Genomic DNA, 22,922 nt, shown 5'->3' on the forward strand with positions numbered 1-22,922 from the left:
GTCTCAATGAGAAATTGAACAGTAATTACCTGCAACTCTTAAATTCCATCAATGTTATTTTTTATAATTTCAAATGTGCTGATTTTCCAAGAGGAGAATTTGCAGACAAAATAAGTAAACATATTTTGTGAACTTTATGAACAAAACTGGAGACATTGAGTCATGAGTGTGACTGGCGCTCAGTGGAAAAGGATGCGTTTGTGTTTCGAGTTGGGACCCTGTTCTCTGCTCTTCAGTCTCCTCACAGCCTCTCTCATGTGTTTGGGCTGCAGGGGTGGCGTGTCTCCCCACTTCTCACACACATCTAGTGCTGCAATGCAAGAAAAACAGCTCAACAATTTTTACTCAAATCATTATCTTTATATAGTAAATAGTGTTTCAACCTACCATTACCTCAGGGGGCGCCCTCCCTCTCAAATGGCACCCCCCGCCCCCTTGAAGGTCAAGTTAATTTTATTACCAGATCACAAGAGAAGTCGTTTAAGGTGACCATACAGAACAAGTATACCTTGTTCTTTTAATAAACAAACTAAATAGCATTACTGGATTTATCTTATTTACACGGCGGCATGTCATTTCTGTCTTTACAAGGTCACGCGTTTAAAATTCTTCTCTGCTCGCCATATCGAGTTACGCCCCGAACGCGCGCGCAAACACACACACACACACACACAGACAGAGACACACACTGCCCTTTATGTCCACTTCACAGGGCTCTTACTTGCGAATTGAACAAACCTCTGACCGGTTGAAAGAAGCATACAAAATATGGAGAGCGGGGGGGTCGTGAGGACCCGGATTTAAGGGATACTACACACAAAAATGTTAATTCTGTCATCATTTACTCACCTTTGAGTTGTTCCAAATCTGTATACATTTCTTTGTTCTGATGAACAGAGAAAGATATTTGGAATAATGCTTGTAACCAAACAGATCTCCACCCCAGTTGACTAACATAGTAGGAAAAATATAATGGCAGTCAAAAGTGCAGAATAACTATTTGCTGTCTTAAATTCTTTAAAATGTCTTCATTTGTGTTCACCAGAAAAAATATTATAAAAGTAATTTTTCCTACCATGGGAGTCAATGGGGGTCGAGATCTGTTTGGTTATAAGCATTATTTCAAACAACTTTCTCTGTTTTCATCAAAACAAAAAAATAGTAATCATCTGGAACAACTCGAAGGTGAGTTTCTGATGACAGAATTAACATTTTTGTGTGAAGTATCCCTTTAAGAACCGCAGTGTCGGAGGCTACCATTCAAACCATTGAACAGAAAAAAATCTGTTGAGAAAAGACTTTCGACACTACAAGAAGTCATATGTAGTGTAATCCTTATCTTTAGCAGTCGACTCATTTTATTTTGTAATTTATTTAAAAAAATGGAACATTGTATACCTGCCGTATTGCAGATTATAAATTAAACTCTTTGTGCAAAAGATGCTACATACAACTCGTGACATAATTAAACATAATTAGACATAATTAAATAACTTTGGACCTGCAGACACCAAGAGCAGGTAAATCAATGGACAATTTTACTCTGATGCTTAAGTAAACGAAAATGCAACAGTAAAAAAAGTTTTTTTTTCAGTCAGTCAGTTTACTGTTTGCTGTATAGGTTTGTGACAGATTATAAACAATAACGTCTTGTATCTACATTTAGCATGAATGATATTAACAATATTAATAGCAAAAACAATAGCATGTTAAGATCTGAACATTTGAATCTGTTTTAATCTGAGATGATTTAGAATCAGTTCTACTATGAATGGGATGGAAAAGCTACTTGCTAGTAACTTTGTAAGTAGCCTACTTCTGTTCATGATGAATTAAATTCCGTTGTTACATTTTGTTGTCAGTAGTTTTATCTTAAATATTAAATTAGACCATCAGGACTTCGCTTTAGGACCAGACCCTACAACACAATTTCTCAGTTTCATACATCCTATGGGTCTCAGAATATTAAACAAATGCCTGATAAAACATTAGATGTTAACTTTTTATTTAAATATTCCACTGGGCTCAATTGATTAAATATTATTTATTAACAAAAAAAATCTGGACCAAAGAAAATGCGAAAAGACCGCAACCCCCCAAAGCCGTAAACCTATGGGAAACACTGGTGTATGTTTAGTATATTTGACAAACCTTCCTCAACTATCTCTCCAGCAAACACCTTTGAAATCCCAGACATTGCGATGACCACATTCTGAGAAACGGATGATCCTGTGATGGACTGAATTAACTGAAAAACATAAAATATACGAAATTTTAACATTTTGTAGGCTCTTGGGATATATTTTAGGAATGCATTCAGGACATTTTTAATGTCTGGTATAAATTTTAATTGAACGTGATCCCACTAAATTTGAAACTGGTGTACTTACTCGTTTAATTGCAGCCTTCGGGAAAGCTGCACGTCTGTACATCTCATAACGGTTCAGCTGTTCTTCAGAAAACGATGATACTAAAACTCTGTTAGACAACAATTGAAAGAAAAGTCTTTAATCTCCCAAACAACTTAAACCACCAGTATGCTTCTACATGAAGAATAAACTACACAAGTACAAATATGATCAACTATAACTCACTGCATCTTTTGTATTTCATCTTCATCAACCTTTTGTCGTTTCTCTTTCTTCTTGTCTTGCTCCACTTTTAGTTTTTTAGCAGGTGGGGGGTTAAGAGATGAAGATCCGTCTTCCTCTTCTTCACCAGCAGCAGTATGTTCAGCTGACTTCTAACGTGAAGTGAAGCAGTGAAATAAATCAGTACAGCAATGAGAACTATTTATTTCGGACAGGACTTTGAGTGACTCACAGTTTTGTCTTCTTTTGTATTGGTCTGGACTGCAGTGAGTTTAGAGGAGGTACTGCCGCTCACCGGACCATCACCTGAACCCTCGCTCTTTTTGGACCTCTCGGCAGGGGTGCTTGTGTCATTGAAACTAGTTTCAGGTTTTACACGGGCTGGATCTGCCATGGTTTGGCTAAGAGATGAAAATCTGATAATTAATTAAGCTTTCATAAACAACTATAAACGTTACCCTGTATTTATACTACTTACTACGTTAGGAGTATTAAGATGTTTTGCTGTTGTTTGCTATGCTGTTGCTTTAATAGAAATTAAGCTGTTTAAACCCTCTCCACTCAAATTCTAAATATGCGACAATTTAATTATAATTACTGTAATATGACCATAGTTATTTTCACAAATATTCACGCATGGATATCCTTATTCAAATTTACTCATGATCACCATAATTCATTTTTTAAGAGTCAGACTCACCTCACAACAATAAATATATTTTCATATTGCAATTTTTCAACTTTAAACATTCCTTTTCTTAAACATATTATGACATTTCTTGAACATACGAAGTAAATCATGCCGGTGTGGTTCAGTGTTGTGTTACACAATAAACAATCGTTTAAGCGTAAACACCGATCATAATGCAAATAGAAAATATGAAATTTAAAAGTACAACAAACCTCACACCAACAACAGCTTTGATCCGCTTTTAAACCACTTATGTTACGCTAAATCAAACGAAGATTTGCAAACATGAAGACTGTTGCTAACGTAGCATCGGTCAGAACAACATCCGGATGATTACAAGTTAAAAGTCCAGTCGAATATTTTAGTTTTACCCACTGGATGGCGCACGCTACTTGTTATTGACTGTTTGTTACCTGTCACATTCGTCCGTAAAGTGGCTCATACATAGCAGTCCATTGAGCTGTTTTATTTGCGAACTAACAGCTGTGATCTTTCAAAGTAATTTGATCGAATGGTCCTTTTTGTAGAAATGTGCTGTCAACTTAATACATTGTTTTCAAATGTGGTAGAAGTCAGATAAAAATACAAACATGCCAGTGGAAACAGCGCTTTAAAAGTAACGGGTTCCACGTGACAACGACGTCTCACCTTGGATACTTTACACACGTGAATAATGAGAACAAAATAATAAAAAATTAGATTCTACTGAATTATTCCATTCCTATTGTAAAAGTTCATTAATTTTTAGCCAGGCGCACAATAACATGAGCCTAACATTGATGTACTAACAAATTGACTTTTTTAGAATGTAACTTTTTTATTATTAAATCAAAGTCAGATATATACTATGTCTATATAAATTATATTCTATATTTTAAAAATATGCATTTATTATGAAATTTCAAATGTAGAACAAATATTAACAGTACTTGACAGTAACATGATTACCCTTTTACAGGTAGTCTGTGACCTGACCTAACAAAGCTTTTCTTTAAATGACAAACAGTGTATAATATGTTTAGGTTAGTCTCATCTAGAAAACAAAAGAATCACTACTAAGCACAATAGTTGATTCATTTTCACCATTTATTGATATTCAGATAAATAATCCAGTTAATAACGTCCCATATATCCACAATATGTTTATCTCGTGTGTAAATTCAGACACTTTGTCTCTTGCTAAAGCCAAAACAGTTCTTAAAGAAAAACCAGAGGCAGAGTTGTATCAGCTCACTTTGCATATATCAATATCATTGAAAACATATTTTTCTTAAACACATAATAATAATAATAAAATAAACATTTTCAGAGACTAAAATTGATTGTTAATGAGATTCATGTCACCAGGCTACCACCTGCAATAAATTATCGAAAGCATTGTGACTATACCAACTTTGACTTCCACAACAATATCAGAAGCCCCCCACTCAAGATATTTAATAAAATATTCCAGCTTGAAAGGTGTGTGATAATATCTGAAAAGATGTATATGGTCTCTTATAAGAGGCAGTTTCCCGGACAGGGATTATTTTAAACCAGGACTAGACCTTCGTTAAATAAGGATTTTTAAATCCTTTTTTTAAAACATAATTCTCAAAAAACATTACTGGTGTACATCTTGAGACAAAACGATCACACTTATATATTATAAGATATGTCATTGCAAGTTGTTTTCGATCAAGAAATTTATAACATTTAAGTAAGTCTGGGACTCAATTCTGTCCAGGAAACCGCCCTCAAGAATTATATTGTTTCAGCTCATTGCTTGATTTCTTTCATAATATTCAAGCCATCTTTCTAAGGGTTGGAAGCCCATTCAAAATCTGACAAGGGCTTTATGTCTTAAGCATCATGTCCCGTCAATCCTTGATAAACTCATTTATTGTTCCTCCATTGTCAGGATATAGACATAAGTGTTAAAACTAGGGGTTCACAAAACTGCTTTCATCGATTTCAATTCCCCAAATGCAATTCCAGCATCATTAGTGTAATGAAACGACCCTGCATAATTTGGACCAAACGCGACGTCACCATGGAGCGCACCAGTCGCGGAAGTGACGTGTCGAGCCTTGCCAGAGGAAGTTTCTAGGCGCTGGAAGAGAAAGTTTCCCCGGAGCGGTTGCGCTTGGAGCGGGAATAACACGAAAACAGCGGCCGCTGGTGTACCGAGCGAACAGAAAGCGCGGCTTTGAACGCGTGGATGCTCGTTACAGCGTTGGATAGGCGTGCATTGGATTCGTGTGCCCGTGTGATCGTCTCTCCGCCGCTCCTCCTCGCCGTAAGATGGGGAAGGAGCAGGAACTGCTGGAGGCGGCGCGCACCGGGAATCTGGCCGCCGTTGAGAAGCTCCTGTCCGGCAAGAGACAATCGGCCGGGTCGGGCGCTGCGGGAGGCGTCGGATCGTCCGGGAATGTCGGGAGCGGTGGGCACAGTTCTTCCCACCCGCTCTCTAGTCTGCTCAGGTGAGTGAAGGAAACAGCGATGGATGTGAGGCTTTTATGTGAGGGGAAGCCGGGGCTAACTTAGTTGTCACACGTTACTATACATTCAGTGGATTTTGCGCAGGGTAGGTTTGTTTTTACAGTAATTTTCAGAATAGACGAATACCTTAAAGTCAACTTTAATATTAATCTTGGGGAGAATAAAGCGGGAGTCGTTACAATAGGAATCTGCTGGTTGTTGTCACTGGATTAAAAAGAAAAGCCTTCGTTTGTTTTCCCTAAGGAAAATTAACCATGCTTTTATTATGTAGTAAGCATTGTTTAATCATGGTTAAACTATGTAAAGTTAAACTGTGTAGTAACACCATAGTACATTTTTGGTTACTATGACTATGATACTACACATAAAACCAATAGTTAGTTAACTGTTGTTAGTTATTGTTATTTAAACCTTGGTTAATGTTACATAGGTGCTATCCAAAACAAAATAAAAGCATATACATTTTAAGCCACGGAGATGACAAATTGTTGTTTATTATATTATTGAGAATAACAACACATTACTCATTTCTTTTCCCAATATTTCTTTTAATTTCTATCTTTCACTAACATGTTTTTTGGGAATATGTATGTGTATCTGTCAAAAGTAGCTAGAGGAATCTCCTGTCATTCTTGATGGGATACAGATGAAACAACTCCGATATTTGTGAGGTATAGACTTTGTATCAGACGCTGATCCTTAAATATATTTGGAGAAATAAAATTAGACGCACATCAGACCTACGCTGGGAGGATGGAGCTAAATATGAATCTGAATGGCATAACTCTGAAATTGGATAATGAATATAAATTACATAATACTGTCTAGAAAGAAATTTACCAGCAATGTTTGTGTTCAGAAAAAAAACACTTAGAAAAGTCACTTTTCTTGAGGTAACTGGGGTCTTGTATTTAGGAGGAAGGTGTGTTTTCAATTTGATCTCATTGCTGTGTCGGAGAAACAGCTGACATTTGAATGAGATTTCATGCCATTATTTCTTCTATTCTAAAGCTTTCTCTGAAATGCTTAATAGATTTTAATGGCTTAAATTCTGCACACAGTTAGGATTCATTGCTTTCCTGTGGCTAAGTGGTTAGAGCACTACCCTTGCAATGCCAAGGTTATGGGTTACATCCCAGGGATTGCTCAGAAAAACAAACAAATGTATAGTATAATGAAAATAAGTCGCTTTTGATCAAAGCGTTTGCCAAATGCATAAATGTAAATGTAAGATGTGCATTAGATGCTTTTCATATGTCTACAAAACAGTCTTCACAATTTGAACTATAATGCTTTGCGAGGGGATAGAGTGTACATAGTTTAAATTATACTGGTATGTTTGTGTGACATGTCATGGTAAAACACTAGATCAGTCATATTTAGATTATTGGATTTGGAACCTAATTTTTTACACTGTATCTTTTGCTAATGGTTAAGAGCTTCTGTTTGCCAGTGTCAACACGCCTCAATTTAGCCATTTTGCATGATATCATGCATGATCCATGACACCAGTTAAAATGGTGGTCAAACCATTTACTCCATTTTCAGTTACTCTAAACAGGATCTTCCTCTACTTCTGTGTTCTAATTAATTTAAAGCTCAGATGTCATGCCACCCGTTATGCCACCCATTGTCCCGGTTGTAGGTTTTCTTTGTGCCCAGTGGCATCTGTGCGTCTCGCCTGGTCCGGCGGATCAATGTCTGGCACGACAGTGCTCCTCACTGGGAGCGACAGGCCCAGCGTGTGTCAGAGGTAAATAAACGAGTTATCGTCTGGAGCGGTGCCAGCAGGAGACAGAATAAAAGAATGTTCTCTTGTCTGTCCTCCCTCTTCTCTCCTCTCCTCTCCGGGCCAAAGATCTTTAGAGACATCAATCTGTATTTACTTAGCAGAGGCTGAATTATTGGCAGGTGTTAAAGGGAGTGCAGCGCTTCTGTGCGGCGAGTTATTTAGCCAGTGTAATATAAATGTCAATAGTCTTTTGTCGTGCCTGTGGTGTCTCACTGTGGTTTTGTGTACAGTGGCGTTCCTTGCCAGCAGATTTTCAATTGTTTCCGGGGAGATATGGATATTTATAAGTCTCTCACAAATCTGCCATTGGCCAAGAGAATATGCATATAACTAAGGTAGACTCCTGGATTTGTCAATAATCTACCAATAAAGATTAAACCTGGGACATGATTTTGTTTGGTTTGGGGTGGTTAGAGAGTTGAGGTGGCATTCAAAAGATTAGATGTTTGAAACCTTGACATTTCTTTCAAGCAACATTCAAAAAGGAGTCGCAATGCACTTACAGTAGATCGTCTCCTTTGCCAATAGCTCTCAAATGTTCTTGTTTGCCATGAAATCTATAGTACGTAGAGGAAACTGTACATTCACTTTTTCTCAGTGGTTGTATTTAGGATTTTGAAGCAAATAACCTGACCTATGAAAGCCATTGGCTAATGGATCTAGTCTAGAACAATGTGCAAAGTCCTAGCTACTAACTTCCTGGAGCATGAGATGCGCACTTGAAATTCATGATCAAGCGTACATATTTTTTTTCATTTTTGTGTGAACTATCCCTTTAAGAGCTATAGCTGAGGTCAATATTTTCAAGTGTTCAAGACAAGAGTACCGTAATGGAAAGTTGTGATCAACCGATACAAATTTGTACTGTCTGATAAAGAATACAGATATCTAATAGTCTCAAACCTCAGACCACTCTATTATAGTTGTTATGGTTCAGCAGCAGACCTCATTATTTTCTGTCAGGAAGTTGTAAAGACACTGTTTATAGGAAGTGGCACAAAAGACACCCAAAAATAAAAATTATTTAATTATTGACTCAACATTGCCATTCCAAATTGCCATTCCAAATCTGTAAGACTTTCTTTCATCTGCAGAACACAAAAGAAGATATTTTGAAGAATGTTGGTAACCAAACAACATTGACCCCTTATTGACTTTCATTGTATGAACACAAAACCAGAGATTATTTCTCTAAATATCTTCTTTTGTATTCCACAGAGTCATATACAGCTTTGAACCGAATGAAGGGGAATAAATTATGACGCAGTTTTTTTTTTCAAATGAAATATTTCATGACTTTTCTTCTTTTTGTGGAACTGAAAAAGAGATATTAAGCAGAATGCTAACAGTCACCTTCACTTTCATTGTTTGAAAAAAACAAATCAACATTCTGTCCTTTGTGTTTCGGTCTGAAAAAGGTCATATGGGTTTAATACAAAATGAATATAGTGATGACGGAATTAAAAAATTTGGGGGCATTTACCTTTAAAGATAGCCTGTGCTAAATTTGCCGTCAATCCCAGAGGGGTTTCTCTCTTCAGTAGCGACACATCTGTAGTCATTTAAATGCTTTGAAAGGCTCAAGTCGTGTTTTATTCTGCTTCAGTATGAGCCTCTGTAGACAGTATATCCAATGCTTTCAAAACCTCAGAGGATCCCTCAAACCAGAGACTTCTTTTTACTCTACAAACCTCTTGTGTACAGCCTCTTGTGTACAAGCCTCGCAACATAGATGCTTTGTGATGGACCGGTTTGGTATTATAACCAAGAGCACCAGGGGTTTCCTGATAATCTAGGATAGAGAAACTCTATACATTTTTTTCTCTTCCCTTCATCTCTGAACTGTGTGGAACAAGGCTTCATGTTGAGACTCGTTATTTTGTTTTGAAAGGGATTGTATCGTTCTTGCTCTCCTTCAAGGAATGTGTCATTCCAATGTGACGGCACCTTCAGATTTGGACAGGTGTGGTTTGGATATCTGTATATGTGATTGAACAGATCAATTTATGTACACTTAATCCAAATCATCTAGGTCTCGTCTATGGCTTTGACAGACAGTTTCCATCTGTCCAAAGTTTTAGGATGTCCGGAGACAGATCTCTCTTTTATCTGTAATGGCATGAATGTTCTCACTTAAACAGATGAAACTGGACAAGAATTGCTCAAACTCTGCTTTCAGTACTTCACATTATGTGTAAAGTGCCTCTTATGCTGTAGATGGCTTGTTATATTTATATATCACTAAATGGGAAAACGTTTGAGAGAAAAGTCATTCCACTGAAGTGGTTTAGTTCTTTTCTTGTAAGAAGACTTCTCACTTATCTGCCAGAGTTTTATTCTATTGAGTTATGACTAAAGGCTGTCATAGTGGATTGGGAACTAATGTACAATCTCCTGTCAGGAATGAAAGAGATTTGATCAGGCTCTATTTACACACTGACTGTCATGTCTTAGTCCCGCAAAACTACTAAAGAGAAGTTTCTCTTAGGTGCGGCCAGTGTTGTGGAGGATTCCTGTGGGCAACAAGAAAAGCAGGTGCTTCCTGAAGATCTGCCGTGTCTGGAAACCGATCGGGATTGGGGTTCTGTCTTAACCAAAAATGACAGAACTGCAGAAACTGTCTGAGGAAACAGGTTGAAGTTGAGCCTGTTTAGCGATGTGGAGTTATCCCAGCAGGATCTTGTATGTCTGTGAAAGAAGAAATCATTGTGTTCTACTTTAAAGATGTTTACATATGCAACATGACATAACACATGTAAAATAGTGTCTTCTAACCTGTTTAAGTGACCGAAGTAAACTACACAGGACTCTTCTAGCATTGGAGTGATAAAGCAATTGTGCCGTGTTGTACAGGAAAGAATGTGGTGAAGTGATATTGTACGTATTGAAATGGTAGTCAGCCAATCACAATGAAAATTGCAGAGTAAAATGACATTTATTTATGCATTTTGGCTATCACTTTTTCCAGAGCAATTTACAGTGTCCTAAATCTATGAATTTAATCCGAATGTGTGCTCCCTGGGATTCAAACCCAATTTTATATAGCGCTTTTCACAATGTGCATTGTTCCAAAGAAGCTTTACAGGAGAAAGTAAGAAAAACAGAACACAGAAAAGGTGAAACACAGCACAGTGCATGGGGTTTATAGAACAAGCAAGATTATTCTGGTAAATAATATCTAATAAATGCAGACTCCCAACACTCCCAAAGCCAACACTGCCCTTTGGCGAGGAACCCAAACTCCGATGATGAATAAATGGAGAAAAAATACTAAGTATAGTAATCTGACAAGTAGTCCGTCTTTGCTTTTGGCTGGGGATGGAATTGCCTGAGCTGGGATGGTCATATGGTCTCTTTGCTCTTGGGTGGTGACGGAATTGCCTGAGATAGAGCTGGGATGGTCAGTCAGTCCGCAGGCTCTCGCAGGAGGATGGCACGGGATGTTCAGATGGAATTGGCATAATCTCTAGTTAGAGATGGGCCTATGACGTTTATCTGGGACAACCTTTTACAATGCCAATGCAATGCTGCTCAACCATTTAAGATACAAAGACATAAAGGCTTGTTGTCAGCAGTAGGATAATAAATCATAATGATGAAAAAAATCAAAAACTCTCTTTAAAAATAACCATCATTTGACAATTTGGCAACACATTGCAGATTAGCAAACACATCTCCCAATATGTTTGTAGGTACTGTATATGTTGAAAGTTTGGTTTCTGAAAAAAAAAAGTTAATGGTCGTTTAAATGGTTTCAGATTCATAAACTCTTTATGAGGCATCCTCTCCTCTCAACACTTTAGAGGTTGATTTGTATCTTTTTCCGCTTTCATGTTGTGTGAATAACACACAGAGGTTAGTTTCATGTGGCAGCCGCTTACCTTCAGTGATGTGGTTTGGTTCATGAACTGTGCAACCAAAGTCAGATTGGTATCGATTCCTTTTTTATTTATTTTATAGACTAGCTACTTTTGTATCAGATGTAGTTTGATTTTGATTCAAATAAAGGTGAATTGCATCAGTCAGTACGCTTACACCGTTTCTACACCAGACGGTTCTTAAGGGGGTTTGTCCCATCTCGCCGCGCCGCATCCTGTGTGGACAATATTTGCAATTATGGTGGGTTCTAGTGCGTTCTAATGTCTTTTGTTGTGCTGTGCCGTGCCTGTCGCGTTGTGTAGACACGGTGTGGGGGGGGGGGGGGGGGTTAGGATGATTCTAAGGGCCTACGCACTTTTGGGGGCCCTGCGTGGGGTTCTGTGTCAGTCAGACCCGGAAACGAGGAAGAAAAATCGGTTTATCACTGACAACCGAGTTGATCCATGTAACGTGATTTCATGTGATATAGTTTTTGCAACTGCATTAGACAGTGCTTGTTTGTGTGTGACGTTAGTCGATGGCGTATCGCTAATTAACTGAATTTATTGAAACGGCTGCTCTAATGAAAAACTGTTGTGTTCTATAGTATTTGATATATCAAATTGAGTTATTCTTGTTGTAAATTGATCAACTGTAGTATACTTTAATATGTACTATGGTAAGGTTCAAACACACTATATTATCTAGGAATTTTAGTAAATGCTATAGTATAGGCTACAACAGTATTTTTATGTTGACAAATATATTACTATTGTATAGTTAAAAATTGATAAACAAAAATTGATAAGGTCCTAATTGATCCATTTGTATATAACATTAATGTCTTTTGTTGTTAACCAGTCTATTTATGTGATGATCTGCATTTTTGTTTTTTAAAGATGATAGGAGACGTTAAATACTTGTGCTACCTGAACAACTGTTTGGCCTGTGCTACAAACCTTGAAACCGCTGTAGCACCAGTGCTATGTGCAAAAAAGTGAATGTACAGCCCTGTAATTCAGAAGTGCAGAACGTGGATTCTTAGAGATTCTTTGTTATAAAGATCGTGATATGCTTTTTAGGCCCTAGTTTCTGTACCTTATATTTACTGTTAGACAACTTGAAACACCTGAAAACCACTGTTTATATTTTCTTTTTATGTGGTGGGGCCTGTTAAAATGTGAACCACCAGCTCGATCAGGCCAGTAGAAAAATTCTTAGCATGTATTTGTCCTGACCAATAAGTAAAAGGTAAGATAAAGGTTAATTTATATAAAGACTGAACACTTCCTTCATTTGCCATTGCTGCTACAAAGAAATCAAACCCAGTGAAACAAGTAAAACAAAAACAACTTATTAATGACTGACCTACATTTAACTCTAGCTTTAACATGACAAACTGCACGCTTAACCTGTAGTTATAATTTGGAAGAAAAAAAGATTAAGTGTGTTTATTTGTTTAGTTTATATAGAATAGTAAGCAAGAAAGAAATGTTACTTTATTATGTTAGGAATTAAAAAATTAAAAGCGGTTATTGAAAACTGCTTTGGACGAGGCCTATTATTTTATTCTAGTAAAATTAGTTTCTAAGCTTTACTTAAAGGCAGAGTGCATCATGTTGTTCAGAAATCTTTTTGTAATGCTGGTTGTAAATCTCTAATTATATATCGTCTGTGAAAGGCGTAGGACCAAAAAATAATCAACCAATAAAAAAAAATTCTGGCCGAAAGTTTTGATGAGAGCCATTGGTCGAGACTGGTCCTGTGTACATTTTCAGCCAACGTATTTTGCAGCCCACTGCGCACCCAGTTCACGAAGACATCATACGTCATCAGCGCGTTCACGTCTGCTTTGTCATTGAAGGGAGAATGGCGGAGATGCAGCAACACCTAACTTGCTGGAGGAACTTTATTACACCGCAACATGTTACACAAGTGACACAAGCGACAAATTGCTAAAGTTAGCACCTTAACTTATGATGCGTTCTGCCTTTAAGCATAATAGTCGTTTGACTCTAGAAACATTCAAATCGATCTCAGTGACTGTTTTCACACATACCATATTATTCCTCTCTATCTTTTTTTATTGACCTTGTCTAAGTGTGTGTTTAAAGACTTCAGAATTAGATCATTAGGAAGTTTTCAGTTACATCTACTTGGAGGACCTTGTCAGTCATTCAATGCTAGGCTTGCTTGAACCTCCCACCCTATTAAATCATCTTCAGTCACACACACAAACACACTCAACTGACTGGAATGTGGTTTATCAGGAACTGTATATCAACTCGGGGGCTTGTGTACAAATCCTTTAAATATGCCATTAGGACTGCCAAACCATTGAATTAAGAAGTGAACTCTTAAACAGGTTGAGGTTCGAGTAATGGACTCGATAACTTAAGCTGTCACTAATCATTCTGTTATTGGCTGGCCAGTGAGTTGTTGAGTAGTTTATTTTGTTACGTTTGGTCTCACTTTAAAATATAGTTTTTTTATTATTGCAGAAAATATGTTTTGAAAACGTTTTGAGGTGATATCAAGTGCAAGTGTTAAAGGTTCCGCTGAAAAATGTATCCAGAATAAATATCTAGCTGTTGTATTCACAAGTAAAGTACTGAAAGGAATCTGACATCTGACCCACATGTTGGCATTCCAGGAACTAAAGAGGCTAAGAAAGAACCTTATGAGTTAATAGAAAACAAGTACATTTTCCCTTTTTGAGTAGTATTTAATTTAAAAGAGAGGTTGTGCTGCTTTCTTTGGATAGAGGTACAAATGTTATGTGTTCTAACAAAGAATGAAACTTGCTGGGCTAGTTATCTTGGAAGTAAAGAGCTGAATCAGTTGTTTAAAAAAAAAGTCTTGGCAGTCAATAAATGATTGATGCTCTTGTTTTGTAGTTTCTGTATCAAAGGTGTCATGAACTGGGCTTGTTTATTGTTTTATACTGTTGAATGTTTTTACATTCAAAAACATCAAAATCAATAAATAATAGGCTATATTCTACCCAGGTTTTTATACCAGCTTGACAAATGCTCGGTTTTAATGGGCGTGCCACATTGAAAAAAAAAAGTGGAAGTAAACGCCCACTGCTATGGTTGGATAGCAGTTTACGTAGTAAACTTAGTTGGAGCCTTCTGTGAATTTGATTAGAGATGTAAAGTTAGGTTACACATTCACCCTATTCGCATGGGATTGGTATTATCTGGGGACCTCGTGTGATTTATAAATTACCTCCCCACATCTGTAGTTCATGTGACGCACAGGATCAATGAAGTGTGTGATTTTACTCAAATTTACTGACTTATTTCCCAGATGTGATTGCAAGACTTTGCGTATAGTTTGTATAGCCTATAGTTGTACGGTGTTTAATGATATCTGTACCAGTCAGCATTTGAGACCCGTGATCGCGAACCGGACAGAAGATCACAGCGATCGCGGGTCTCAAATGTTATGATAGTTTCCATTATAAATAAACAAACGGGAGACTTATGAATATGACCCAGCACTTGAAATAATACCAAAATACTTTAAAACAGCCACCATTATTTGCAAACAGCGGAAAAAACTTGAAAAATTATATATGAGCCCGCCAAATCACAGAGATGCCGATTTGCACAGGAGTAATATTATCAGAGGACCTCAGTGATCGTCAAAATATGGTAGGTAATTTGTGAGGGAATTTTTACTTCACAAATTACAGACATTGCTGATTCGTATGGGATTAAGATCACGGACAACCTCTGAAATTATTAGAAATGACTAGAGATCCCCAGGGGTCCAAAAATGTTGTACTCGCATAAAATTGCTGCGCCATTCATATCGGATCCAATATTGAAGGCACAGCAGACAGCACTGCTTTTTTATTTTAGTCACTCTGCAAATCCTGCGTCGATCTGTGCCTTTTTCACAAAGGAATCCATAGTAATGTTTTACCCACATGAGCTGGAACGTCTTTAAAAATAAACTTCAACCACGCATTACTTATGTCTGAATCCAAAGGAAGGTTATGCAGCGACTGTGTTCTTTAACAAACAGCAATATTTTGCGATCTTTAACGGCATGTTTATTGCTTGCTCGCTCTATCTGGTTCCGCGCAACTTGTGTTACTTCAGTACTGTCATGCGAACCAGTTGGCACGCTAGAGAAGTAGTCGTTGATATTCTTCTGTGGAGGCTATGTTCAACCTTTCTATAGGTGCATTCCAGGACCTGGTGTTCGCTGAGCCTGGTGTCAATGTCAGTTGTAATTTCAGTAACAGGGGCGTTTTCAGTTCTGACACTTACAGGATGTTCGCTTGAATACGATTCCCTCTTATATTACAAAAGCTCGGCTTAAAATTGAGGTCTTAATTGATCGGCCATTTAAAGCATGCAGGCAAGCATCTCATTCTGTACCCGGATGATTTTGTAAAAACTGAAGAAGACTGACTTTGATTAACATCATCTTTGTTTTGTTTATCTGACCCTCCACATTATTTAACTTATTATTACTATACAAAATTTGGAGTATGAAAATGGCTAATGGGTGTTTAAATTCTCCTGGTTTAGAAATGTGCCTGTGTGACATTGTAAAATACCAGCTCGAGTTTAATCTGAAAGCAGCTCTCAGTTCTTCATTAGCTGATGCTTTTTCCTTTAATTTCCTTTAGTTCTTGGCCCACCCGCTGTTTGTGCAACTGCACTTCTCAAGCCATAGCTCGTACTCTACAACTTCAAACGTAGTTTTATTTGGACCGGTTAGCTGGTGGAATGTCTTTTCTGGACAGCAGTTACTCTTGTCTAGACATTTTGATTGCTCATTTTCATTGAGTTGCTGCTCAGTTGCTGTTTTCCTCCTCACTGTCAGCAGAACATCACACACATCAGCAGTTAGTGAAAAACCTAAATGTTTTGATTTTGGCCATGACTCTGCATTTTTTATCGCTATCGTACATTTTTATTATTGTGCTGCTGACATCAAAAGCCAATTTTAATGCCACACTGTAGTTTTTCGACATTAAAATTATGCCTACAAAATTATTTCAATGGTAGAACAACTCTTAACCGAACAAATTGTACTGCCGCTGCAACCTGAGCAGCCTCTTCGTGGCTAAAACCACACTCTGTAACTTTGGTGTTCAGGTCGGTACACAAAGCCCTTCTCATCCCTTGCCTAAGGAAGCGTGTGACCTGGTTTACGGCATACGGCTCATATTTTACTCGTAGCTTGAGTGAAGTTAGCCAATAGCTAACAATGAGACGAAACAATCTAATTTTCAAGTATCTAAACTAAAGTGACATTGAAATATGTGTTCTGATTTTGTCACACTACAGAAAAGTGTGTTATTAACCACCCAGACAAATTTGAATGGAGAAAAAACATCCATATTAATAAAATTAGTTATCAAACCTTTTTTTGAAAATACTGTTTACTCCATAGGATTATAATTTTAAACAGATGCTAGCAGCTTCTAAAAAGAAGCCAAGTGTGAACACAAACAGCTTTGTCTATTTGTAGTGGTTCTCTCTTGAGATGATAAAGTAGATGCTGAGTTTGCTGATAGCAAACCAGCCGGGTGGATTATCTCATCCTCATTCACCGAAGCATGCGCGATCAGGTGCAGTGATCCTACTTCCGTTTGCGTTATTCTTCTCCTTCCGTTCGCGTTTGCGTTACTATTTGTTTATTTGGACAGAGTGAGAGCCTGAAAGCTTGTGCGAAAAGCTTACAACCCTGAGCTCGTGATTGAGCAGACACCTGATGATGATAGGCGCTCTCGAGATAGGGCAGGGGCCATTCATGCTTGGGCGCTCCATTGCGTCATCAATCCCCTGTTTTAGCCCCGCCAAAAAAATCCAGAACAGAGAATTGGTGAAAAACTGTTGAACGGTTTAACGGAGTCTTTGTAATCTATAATGTTTTTAGAAAGAATTCTCTTTACCCGGACTTTACTGAATGTTCAGTGGCTGTGAAAATATTAAAGAAAAAAATTGATTCTTGTCTTTTGAGAATCGATATTGATTTAACTTTATATAAAAAAAGATTCATTGATTTTTAGATTTAAAATTTTTGCCCAGATTTAGATTTTTGCCCAGCCCTAGCAGAGACAACATAGAAACCAAAGAGAGTATTGTCGGAGGGAGTGAAGAAAAGAAAGACAAAGTGATCGGACACAAGCCCGTACACATATAAATATTGGACGGGCTTACACTGTGTTTCGCAAGCTGAAAGAGGCAACAGGTTGCAAAACGGATGGAAACCCTAGCTGCCCTGCTACTGGATTTATAAGTTATAAATATACATTTTTCTCACTGTTCTGTAATTTTGAGCTTATTTGTTATTAGGCTGTGTTCAGGTTGTTCAGTGGTGCACTAATGAGTCAAAATGTATAACCGTAAGGTTGCCAAAAGATAAGGAAATGTTGCCATATGTTGTGCCTCGTCATGAATGTGTTTAATTCTTGTAAACGATTACTTCTGACCACAAAAGGTTACGCCAAAAGTTGCAGTTTCCTTAGTTCATGCACAAAATGCACATAATTTGTTGAGCAGTTCAGTCATCGAGTACGCCAATGTTATCAGTATCTGTAGTTACCATGCTAGGTTAAGCTACCATGCTATAAAACAAAAAAATGCCTTTTCGCGTGTGTGTTCAATAACCTCCGATACTATAACTACTGAAAATTACTATTTTCAGAGATAACTAAACACATTCTTGTACATGAGTTGTGTTTTGGGTGAATCCAAATGTTCTATGTAGCTAGCATGCTATGTACTAACATTATTCGCCGGTTCCATCAGCTTAGTCAACGAATTCCCCCATTGACTATGAACATAAAACCACTGAAGTCTTTCTTTCTGTTTGTTTGTCAGTCTTTAACTTTTATCCTAGGTGCGCGTTGGTTGCTTTTGGTTTGTCATTTTATGAATTGTCAATGTTTGAGCGAGGTTGGAGGTTAACTCCAGCATCTGTGCAACTTTTCGTTTTAGTCTCTCGGCACTGCCACACTGAACTTGGTTTCCATCGGCCAAACTGGAACAGAAGTGTCCTATTTACGAATAGAAGAAGTGGGGCGTTTGGTGCTCATAATGTGACATCAGATTGACTGTCACCTGTGGTCACTCTAAAATACATTTTGGAAATCTGCCATAAGATGGTTGGTCTTTCAGGTTCTGGATTTGTGAAATACAAATGTAATTAATCTATCCAAAGATTGCTGTTGCTCGTAAGACACTGGGTTTGTGTAATTCTGAATGATAAGATCATTACAAACTGTACATTCAAAGCCGGACCCGTCCTAAATAGTATGTTTAATTGCAGACAGAATTTTAATTTAGGAAATGCAGTCGTGTCTGCTGCTTTGTAATGGTGCCAAAGCTAATTGTAATGGGACTAAAAACCGTGTCATTTTGGAAAATGGGGTCATCTTATATTCAATGTGTAGGCTTTTACAATACTTGTAAATTGATCAGGGGTGAATTGAAGCGACCATTAAAATGCCGTCAGTCATAGAAATTAGGGATGCACCGAAATGAAAATTCTTGGCCGAAACCAATAACCGAAAAAGAGGAAACCAAGGCTGAAAACCTAAACACCGAAATAAATTATGCCAATTATAAGTACCATTGCATTTATGGCTATGACCTTGTACTAACTTTACTAAAATCAAGGCAGTGCAATTGCATAAATTAATATTAAAGTTTCAAAGAATAAATCAATTACAAATTATGCAAATATTTAATTAGCACATTGCTACAATGCACAGTATAAAATACAATTCAAACTTAAATGTTTAACTTGACCCTACTCATTAAATAATAATGTACAGCACTTCTGGGGATGGGGACTTCAGACAGATAAACATCTACCTGTTAAGCGGTTGAGCTTGTCATCTGCCTGACATTTTAGAAAGATTTGAGCTAGTGTATATAAATAGGGCCAGTGCATAATTAACTTTTTTATCAAATAAAAAAATATCTAGCAGAAATATGGCTACAATCTTATAGTCATATAGAAGCCTAAGAACAGAATAGACTACCTATTATTTGAGGCACTTTCTTGCAGGATTTCACTGAACATATCAGACAACGAGGTTGCATGTCCCTCATCTGGTGTGGAGAGACGAGTCTTTAATTGACCTTGGGTGTTTTGTTTAAGGCCATAACAATAGTAGGTTACTCTTGAAACAGCTCTTTCTTGCAAGATTCGCAAGCGTTTGGTTACTATCCCAGATCTTTAACTAGTATACTAGATCACCCCCAAGCTTCTGTCATGAGGTGTTGGGAGTATAGTAGTCTCAGCCTCAGACATCACACCCACTGACCGTTGGCTAAACGTCTGATGCATCACACTTTTCTGGAAACACTTCAGGATGTTTGAAGTCGTCATCTGATTGGTTGAATTTCACGGGATTGCCGAGAGACGCGCGTGTTGCGTTCTTTAACGGTCCATCTGGAAACAACACGAAGCTGTCGGATCTAAAAAGGAAGCTGTCGTGATCGACTAAACTCTTAATTCTTAAAAGTATGCGAGGTTCACGGCATAAACTTATAATTATTTTGTTACTGTTAACTTTCAACACGTTCGTGAATGTACACTGGTCTGTTACTGCAGAGACATTTTTTCTACACCTTTAAACATGACGTGGCACAAAACGTGACTGGTTGCTTTACCTGTCAGTTATAATCTGTACACGGCAGTGATGCAGGACACCAATTTGGCATCTGATAATGGAAAGGCTAGCTGTTGGTAATGGATAAAGGGAATTCTGATGGATGTGTACCAATGATTAGTGGTGGAACGGATCACAAATCTTACTGTTCAGATCATTTTTGGATTTGGGGTCAAGCATTAGATCATGCTTCGGATCAACTATCGTAAATGCGCATCATAATGCTCGTCAAAATTGCTCAAGTGGTGCCCGTTTGCAAGTGGATTGCGTCATTTGTGCTCTGACTCATCACAACATTACTTAAACGGCTGTTTAAAACTAGCTATAAAGTTAAAGTTAAGATAAGAGGTGGAGATGTGCTGTCATGTTGTACTCTTTGAGATACTGGAGAGAGAGTGTGTGTGGGTATGCTAAAACTATCTATTACTCTATCCGAGGATCACATGCATTCTAAACCGTTGAGCACGATCCACATGGATCATCCGCGATCAGTTTCACCACTACCAATGATGCATCTGCTTTTGGCATGGTGATCAGTGCACTTAATTTAACTCCAGTGCCCTGGCAGTGGGCACCGTGTTTCACCCACGTCTTGGCTGTGTGCCGTGAGATAGGGCTAATCCCTAGCAGTTTGTCCTCCACACCACTAATTGGCTCAAGGAGAAATCCAGACGGAGTTAATTGTGTCCTCACCTGTTCCCTCACTTTCGTCTGCTTTCCTATTATTTCATTTTAATTGGATATTGAAAAATATGCATGTATTTGTGGAAACCTCCCAAATAGAAGTGAGACCTATTGTGCTGAATCCAGTTTGCTTTACATGGACTTGAATTTGAGTTGATACAACCATAGAAAGCTATGACAGGGCATTTGAGAAGTATAAATTTCTGCAGTTCACAGCGCTTGATATTTACACATTTTCTTTTCCTTTTCCCCTCCATTTCTCACTCCATCCATTTCTTTAAATGACGCCAGATTACAGCAAGACCGTTACTACTACGCTCCAGTCTTTGAGATGATACCACCTCTGGGAAATAAGGGATTAGTTTTTATGGCCAGAATCTTGCCCTTCAATTCCATTCCCTCAGCGTCTGTGTTTTCTTTAAACTTCTGCTCTCCTCTATCCTCTTTCCCTCTGTATTGTGTTCAGTTCATCTTTGAGTAACCGTAACAGGATGAAGATGATCCGCTGGTGCTGGTGACTCATGCCCTTGAGATGAGTTTTATTACAAGAGCCTCCAGATTATTGAAGGTTTCCAGGCATTGTCATGTGTTGGATGCCTTGTACCACATGTCACTTGTAATTTATTGTTTTCATCAGTTATTGTTGGTCTCATGTACTGTATAAGACATAAAGCAAACGTAAGTACCGTTGTGAATCTACTAACTCAACTATATTTTTTGTATTAAGACGGTAGTTACATGTGTGCATGCACCTGGTGAATAAAGCATATTTGGAAACACCTTATGATAAGGTTGTATTTGTTAACATAAGGAAATTGATTAACTAACATGAATTTACGATGAGCAATATCGTTTTTTGTTACTGAAGTATATATATTGTTTTAATTATAAGACACTTGTAGCTTTTAAAGTCGCTTTTCATTGAACACTGAAACTAACATTGGTTTTCCCACATGCAGGCTAGGTAAAAAGAAGGGCTTTTCCGTAACGTTTTAAATGTTGACATTATTAGAGCTGTTATGTAAATTTCCACTTGTCTGTTCATTATTTTAATCTGCGCTGTAAATGGCGGAGCTTCCCCGCTGGCTTCCAGGCAGAGATGTGCTCAGTGGCGCTGAAGCTGACTGGTGGCTGAGCTCTGGGCCTTTGTGCCAACTCAAGGCCTTCTTCTCTTCTAAGATTCTCTCTCTTTCTCTCTCTCTCTCTCTCTCTCTATCTCTCTCTCTCTCTCGGTTTCCTAATATATTCTGAGGAGTATGCCTCTCAGATGCAAAAGGAAATATGCCACAAGATTACGAAGTGCAGATGTCTTTGTGGTGAAATAAAGTTCTCATTTGCATGATAAAATGTGGTCTTGCAACTGTCGCTTTTATAAACCGTACAGATACTACTTTAACAAAAACATGATACTAATGCAATTTATACGAAAATTTAATGAAAACTGCTGCTGGCCCTAAAGGGGTAGTTCAATCAAAAAGATATAAATTTACCCTCATTTAACTTAAAAGAAGATAGAACACAAGTTGATATTTTGTGAAATGTCTCAGCGGTTTTGAGTTCATACAATGGAAGCCAATGTTGTTTGGTTACCAACGTTCTTTAAAATTGGCCGTTGGTTGAGACTTGTCCAGTATACATTTTCAGCCAACGTATTTTGCATCCCACTGAGCACCCAATTCACGCAGACATCATGCGTCATCAGCGCGCGTAGTACGTCTGCTATGTCAATGTAGGGAGAATGGCGGAGAAGCAGCAACACCAAGTGAAACAAGCGTCAAATTTCTACATCAAACTCCGACGTAAAACGATTGTTCAGGTTTGTTACTACAGTAATGTTACTCACTTCGTACTGCAATGTTTTCTCACCGATGAATGTGCCATGTGTCTTGCCGTAGCGCCCTTCAACAGCTTCTGGTCTGTGCATGTTCATGTGTTTTGGAGGTGGCGTGCCTTCGGACGGCGATTCGCATGGAGGGTGTGATCATGATTTCTGTGCTAGCAGGCTAAGTTTAGCACCTTAATTTATGATGCATTCTGCCTTTAAAACCTGAAGCACAGTTTACAGCTTTTTGTTTGCATTCGTTTTTAAATGATTAAAATAAATAATGTTCAATAGCATATTAGTTTTATCAGTGGTATACAAATTGGCAAAGATAATAATATTGCACTGAAATT

General features: G+C 37.8%; 2 protein-coding genes across 7 annotated transcripts in view; one reads left to right on the forward strand and one right to left on the reverse strand.

The window, feature by feature from the left end:
• Nucleotides 1-115: 115 nt before the first annotated feature.
• On the reverse strand, nucleotides 116-3,633 carry taf11 (TAF11 RNA polymerase II, TATA box binding protein (TBP)-associated factor). Of its 2 annotated transcripts, none has more exons than XM_056732756.1 (6): nucleotides 3,495-3,633; nucleotides 2,824-2,992; nucleotides 2,595-2,740; nucleotides 2,391-2,478; nucleotides 2,152-2,248; nucleotides 116-310 (listed from the first exon to the last, which is right to left on the reverse strand). In XM_056732756.1, exons 2-6 carry the CDS (start codon nucleotides 2,983-2,985, stop codon nucleotides 180-182), a joined length of 624 nt encoding a protein of 207 aa, XP_056588734.1. In that variant the 5' UTR covers nucleotides 2,986-2,992; nucleotides 3,495-3,633; the 3' UTR covers nucleotides 116-179. The 2 variants fall into 2 exon arrangements, with proteins under 2 accessions (XP_056588734.1, XP_056588733.1); XM_056732755.1 differs by having other exon boundaries at nucleotides 2,595-2,743.
• Nucleotides 3,634-5,002: 1,369 nt separating this feature from the next.
• LOC130408954 (ankyrin repeat and SAM domain-containing protein 1A) overlaps nucleotides 5,003-22,922 on the forward strand; it is an 89,153-nt gene continuing 71,233 nt past the window's right edge. For 2 of the 5 annotated variants that reach the window (XM_056732483.1, XM_056732487.1), the window contains exon 1: nucleotides 5,007-5,744. In XM_056732483.1, the coding sequence (XP_056588461.1) occupies nucleotides 5,566-5,744 (179 nt within the window). In that variant the 5' untranslated portion in view covers nucleotides 5,007-5,565. Of the gene's footprint in view, nucleotides 5,745-22,922 lie in introns of all 5 variants that reach the window. The other 3 variants (XM_056732482.1, XM_056732486.1, XM_056732485.1) reach the window with 3 other exon arrangements.

The sequence above is a fragment of the Triplophysa dalaica genome, chromosome 20 (assembly GCF_015846415.1).
Source record: "Triplophysa dalaica isolate WHDGS20190420 chromosome 20, ASM1584641v1, whole genome shotgun sequence".
Classification (NCBI taxonomy): Eukaryota; Metazoa; Chordata; class Actinopteri; order Cypriniformes; family Nemacheilidae; genus Triplophysa; species Triplophysa dalaica.

What these genes read in the sequence shown, in the direction of transcription:
- taf11 (XM_056732755.1), bottom strand. Translation starts at nt 2,985, where the DNA reads ATGGCAGATCCAGCCCGTGTAAAACCTGAAACTAGTTTCAATGACACA. An exon ending in ATACAAAAGAAGACAAAACT is followed by an intron (nt 2,744 to 2,823) that starts GTGAGTCACTCA and finishes ACTTCACGTTAG; the next exon opens with AAGTCAGCTGAACATACTGC. An exon ending in GATGAAATACAAAAGATGCA is followed by an intron (nt 2,479 to 2,594) that starts GTGAGTTATAGT and finishes GTTGTCTAACAG; the next exon opens with AGTTTTAGTATCATCGTTTT.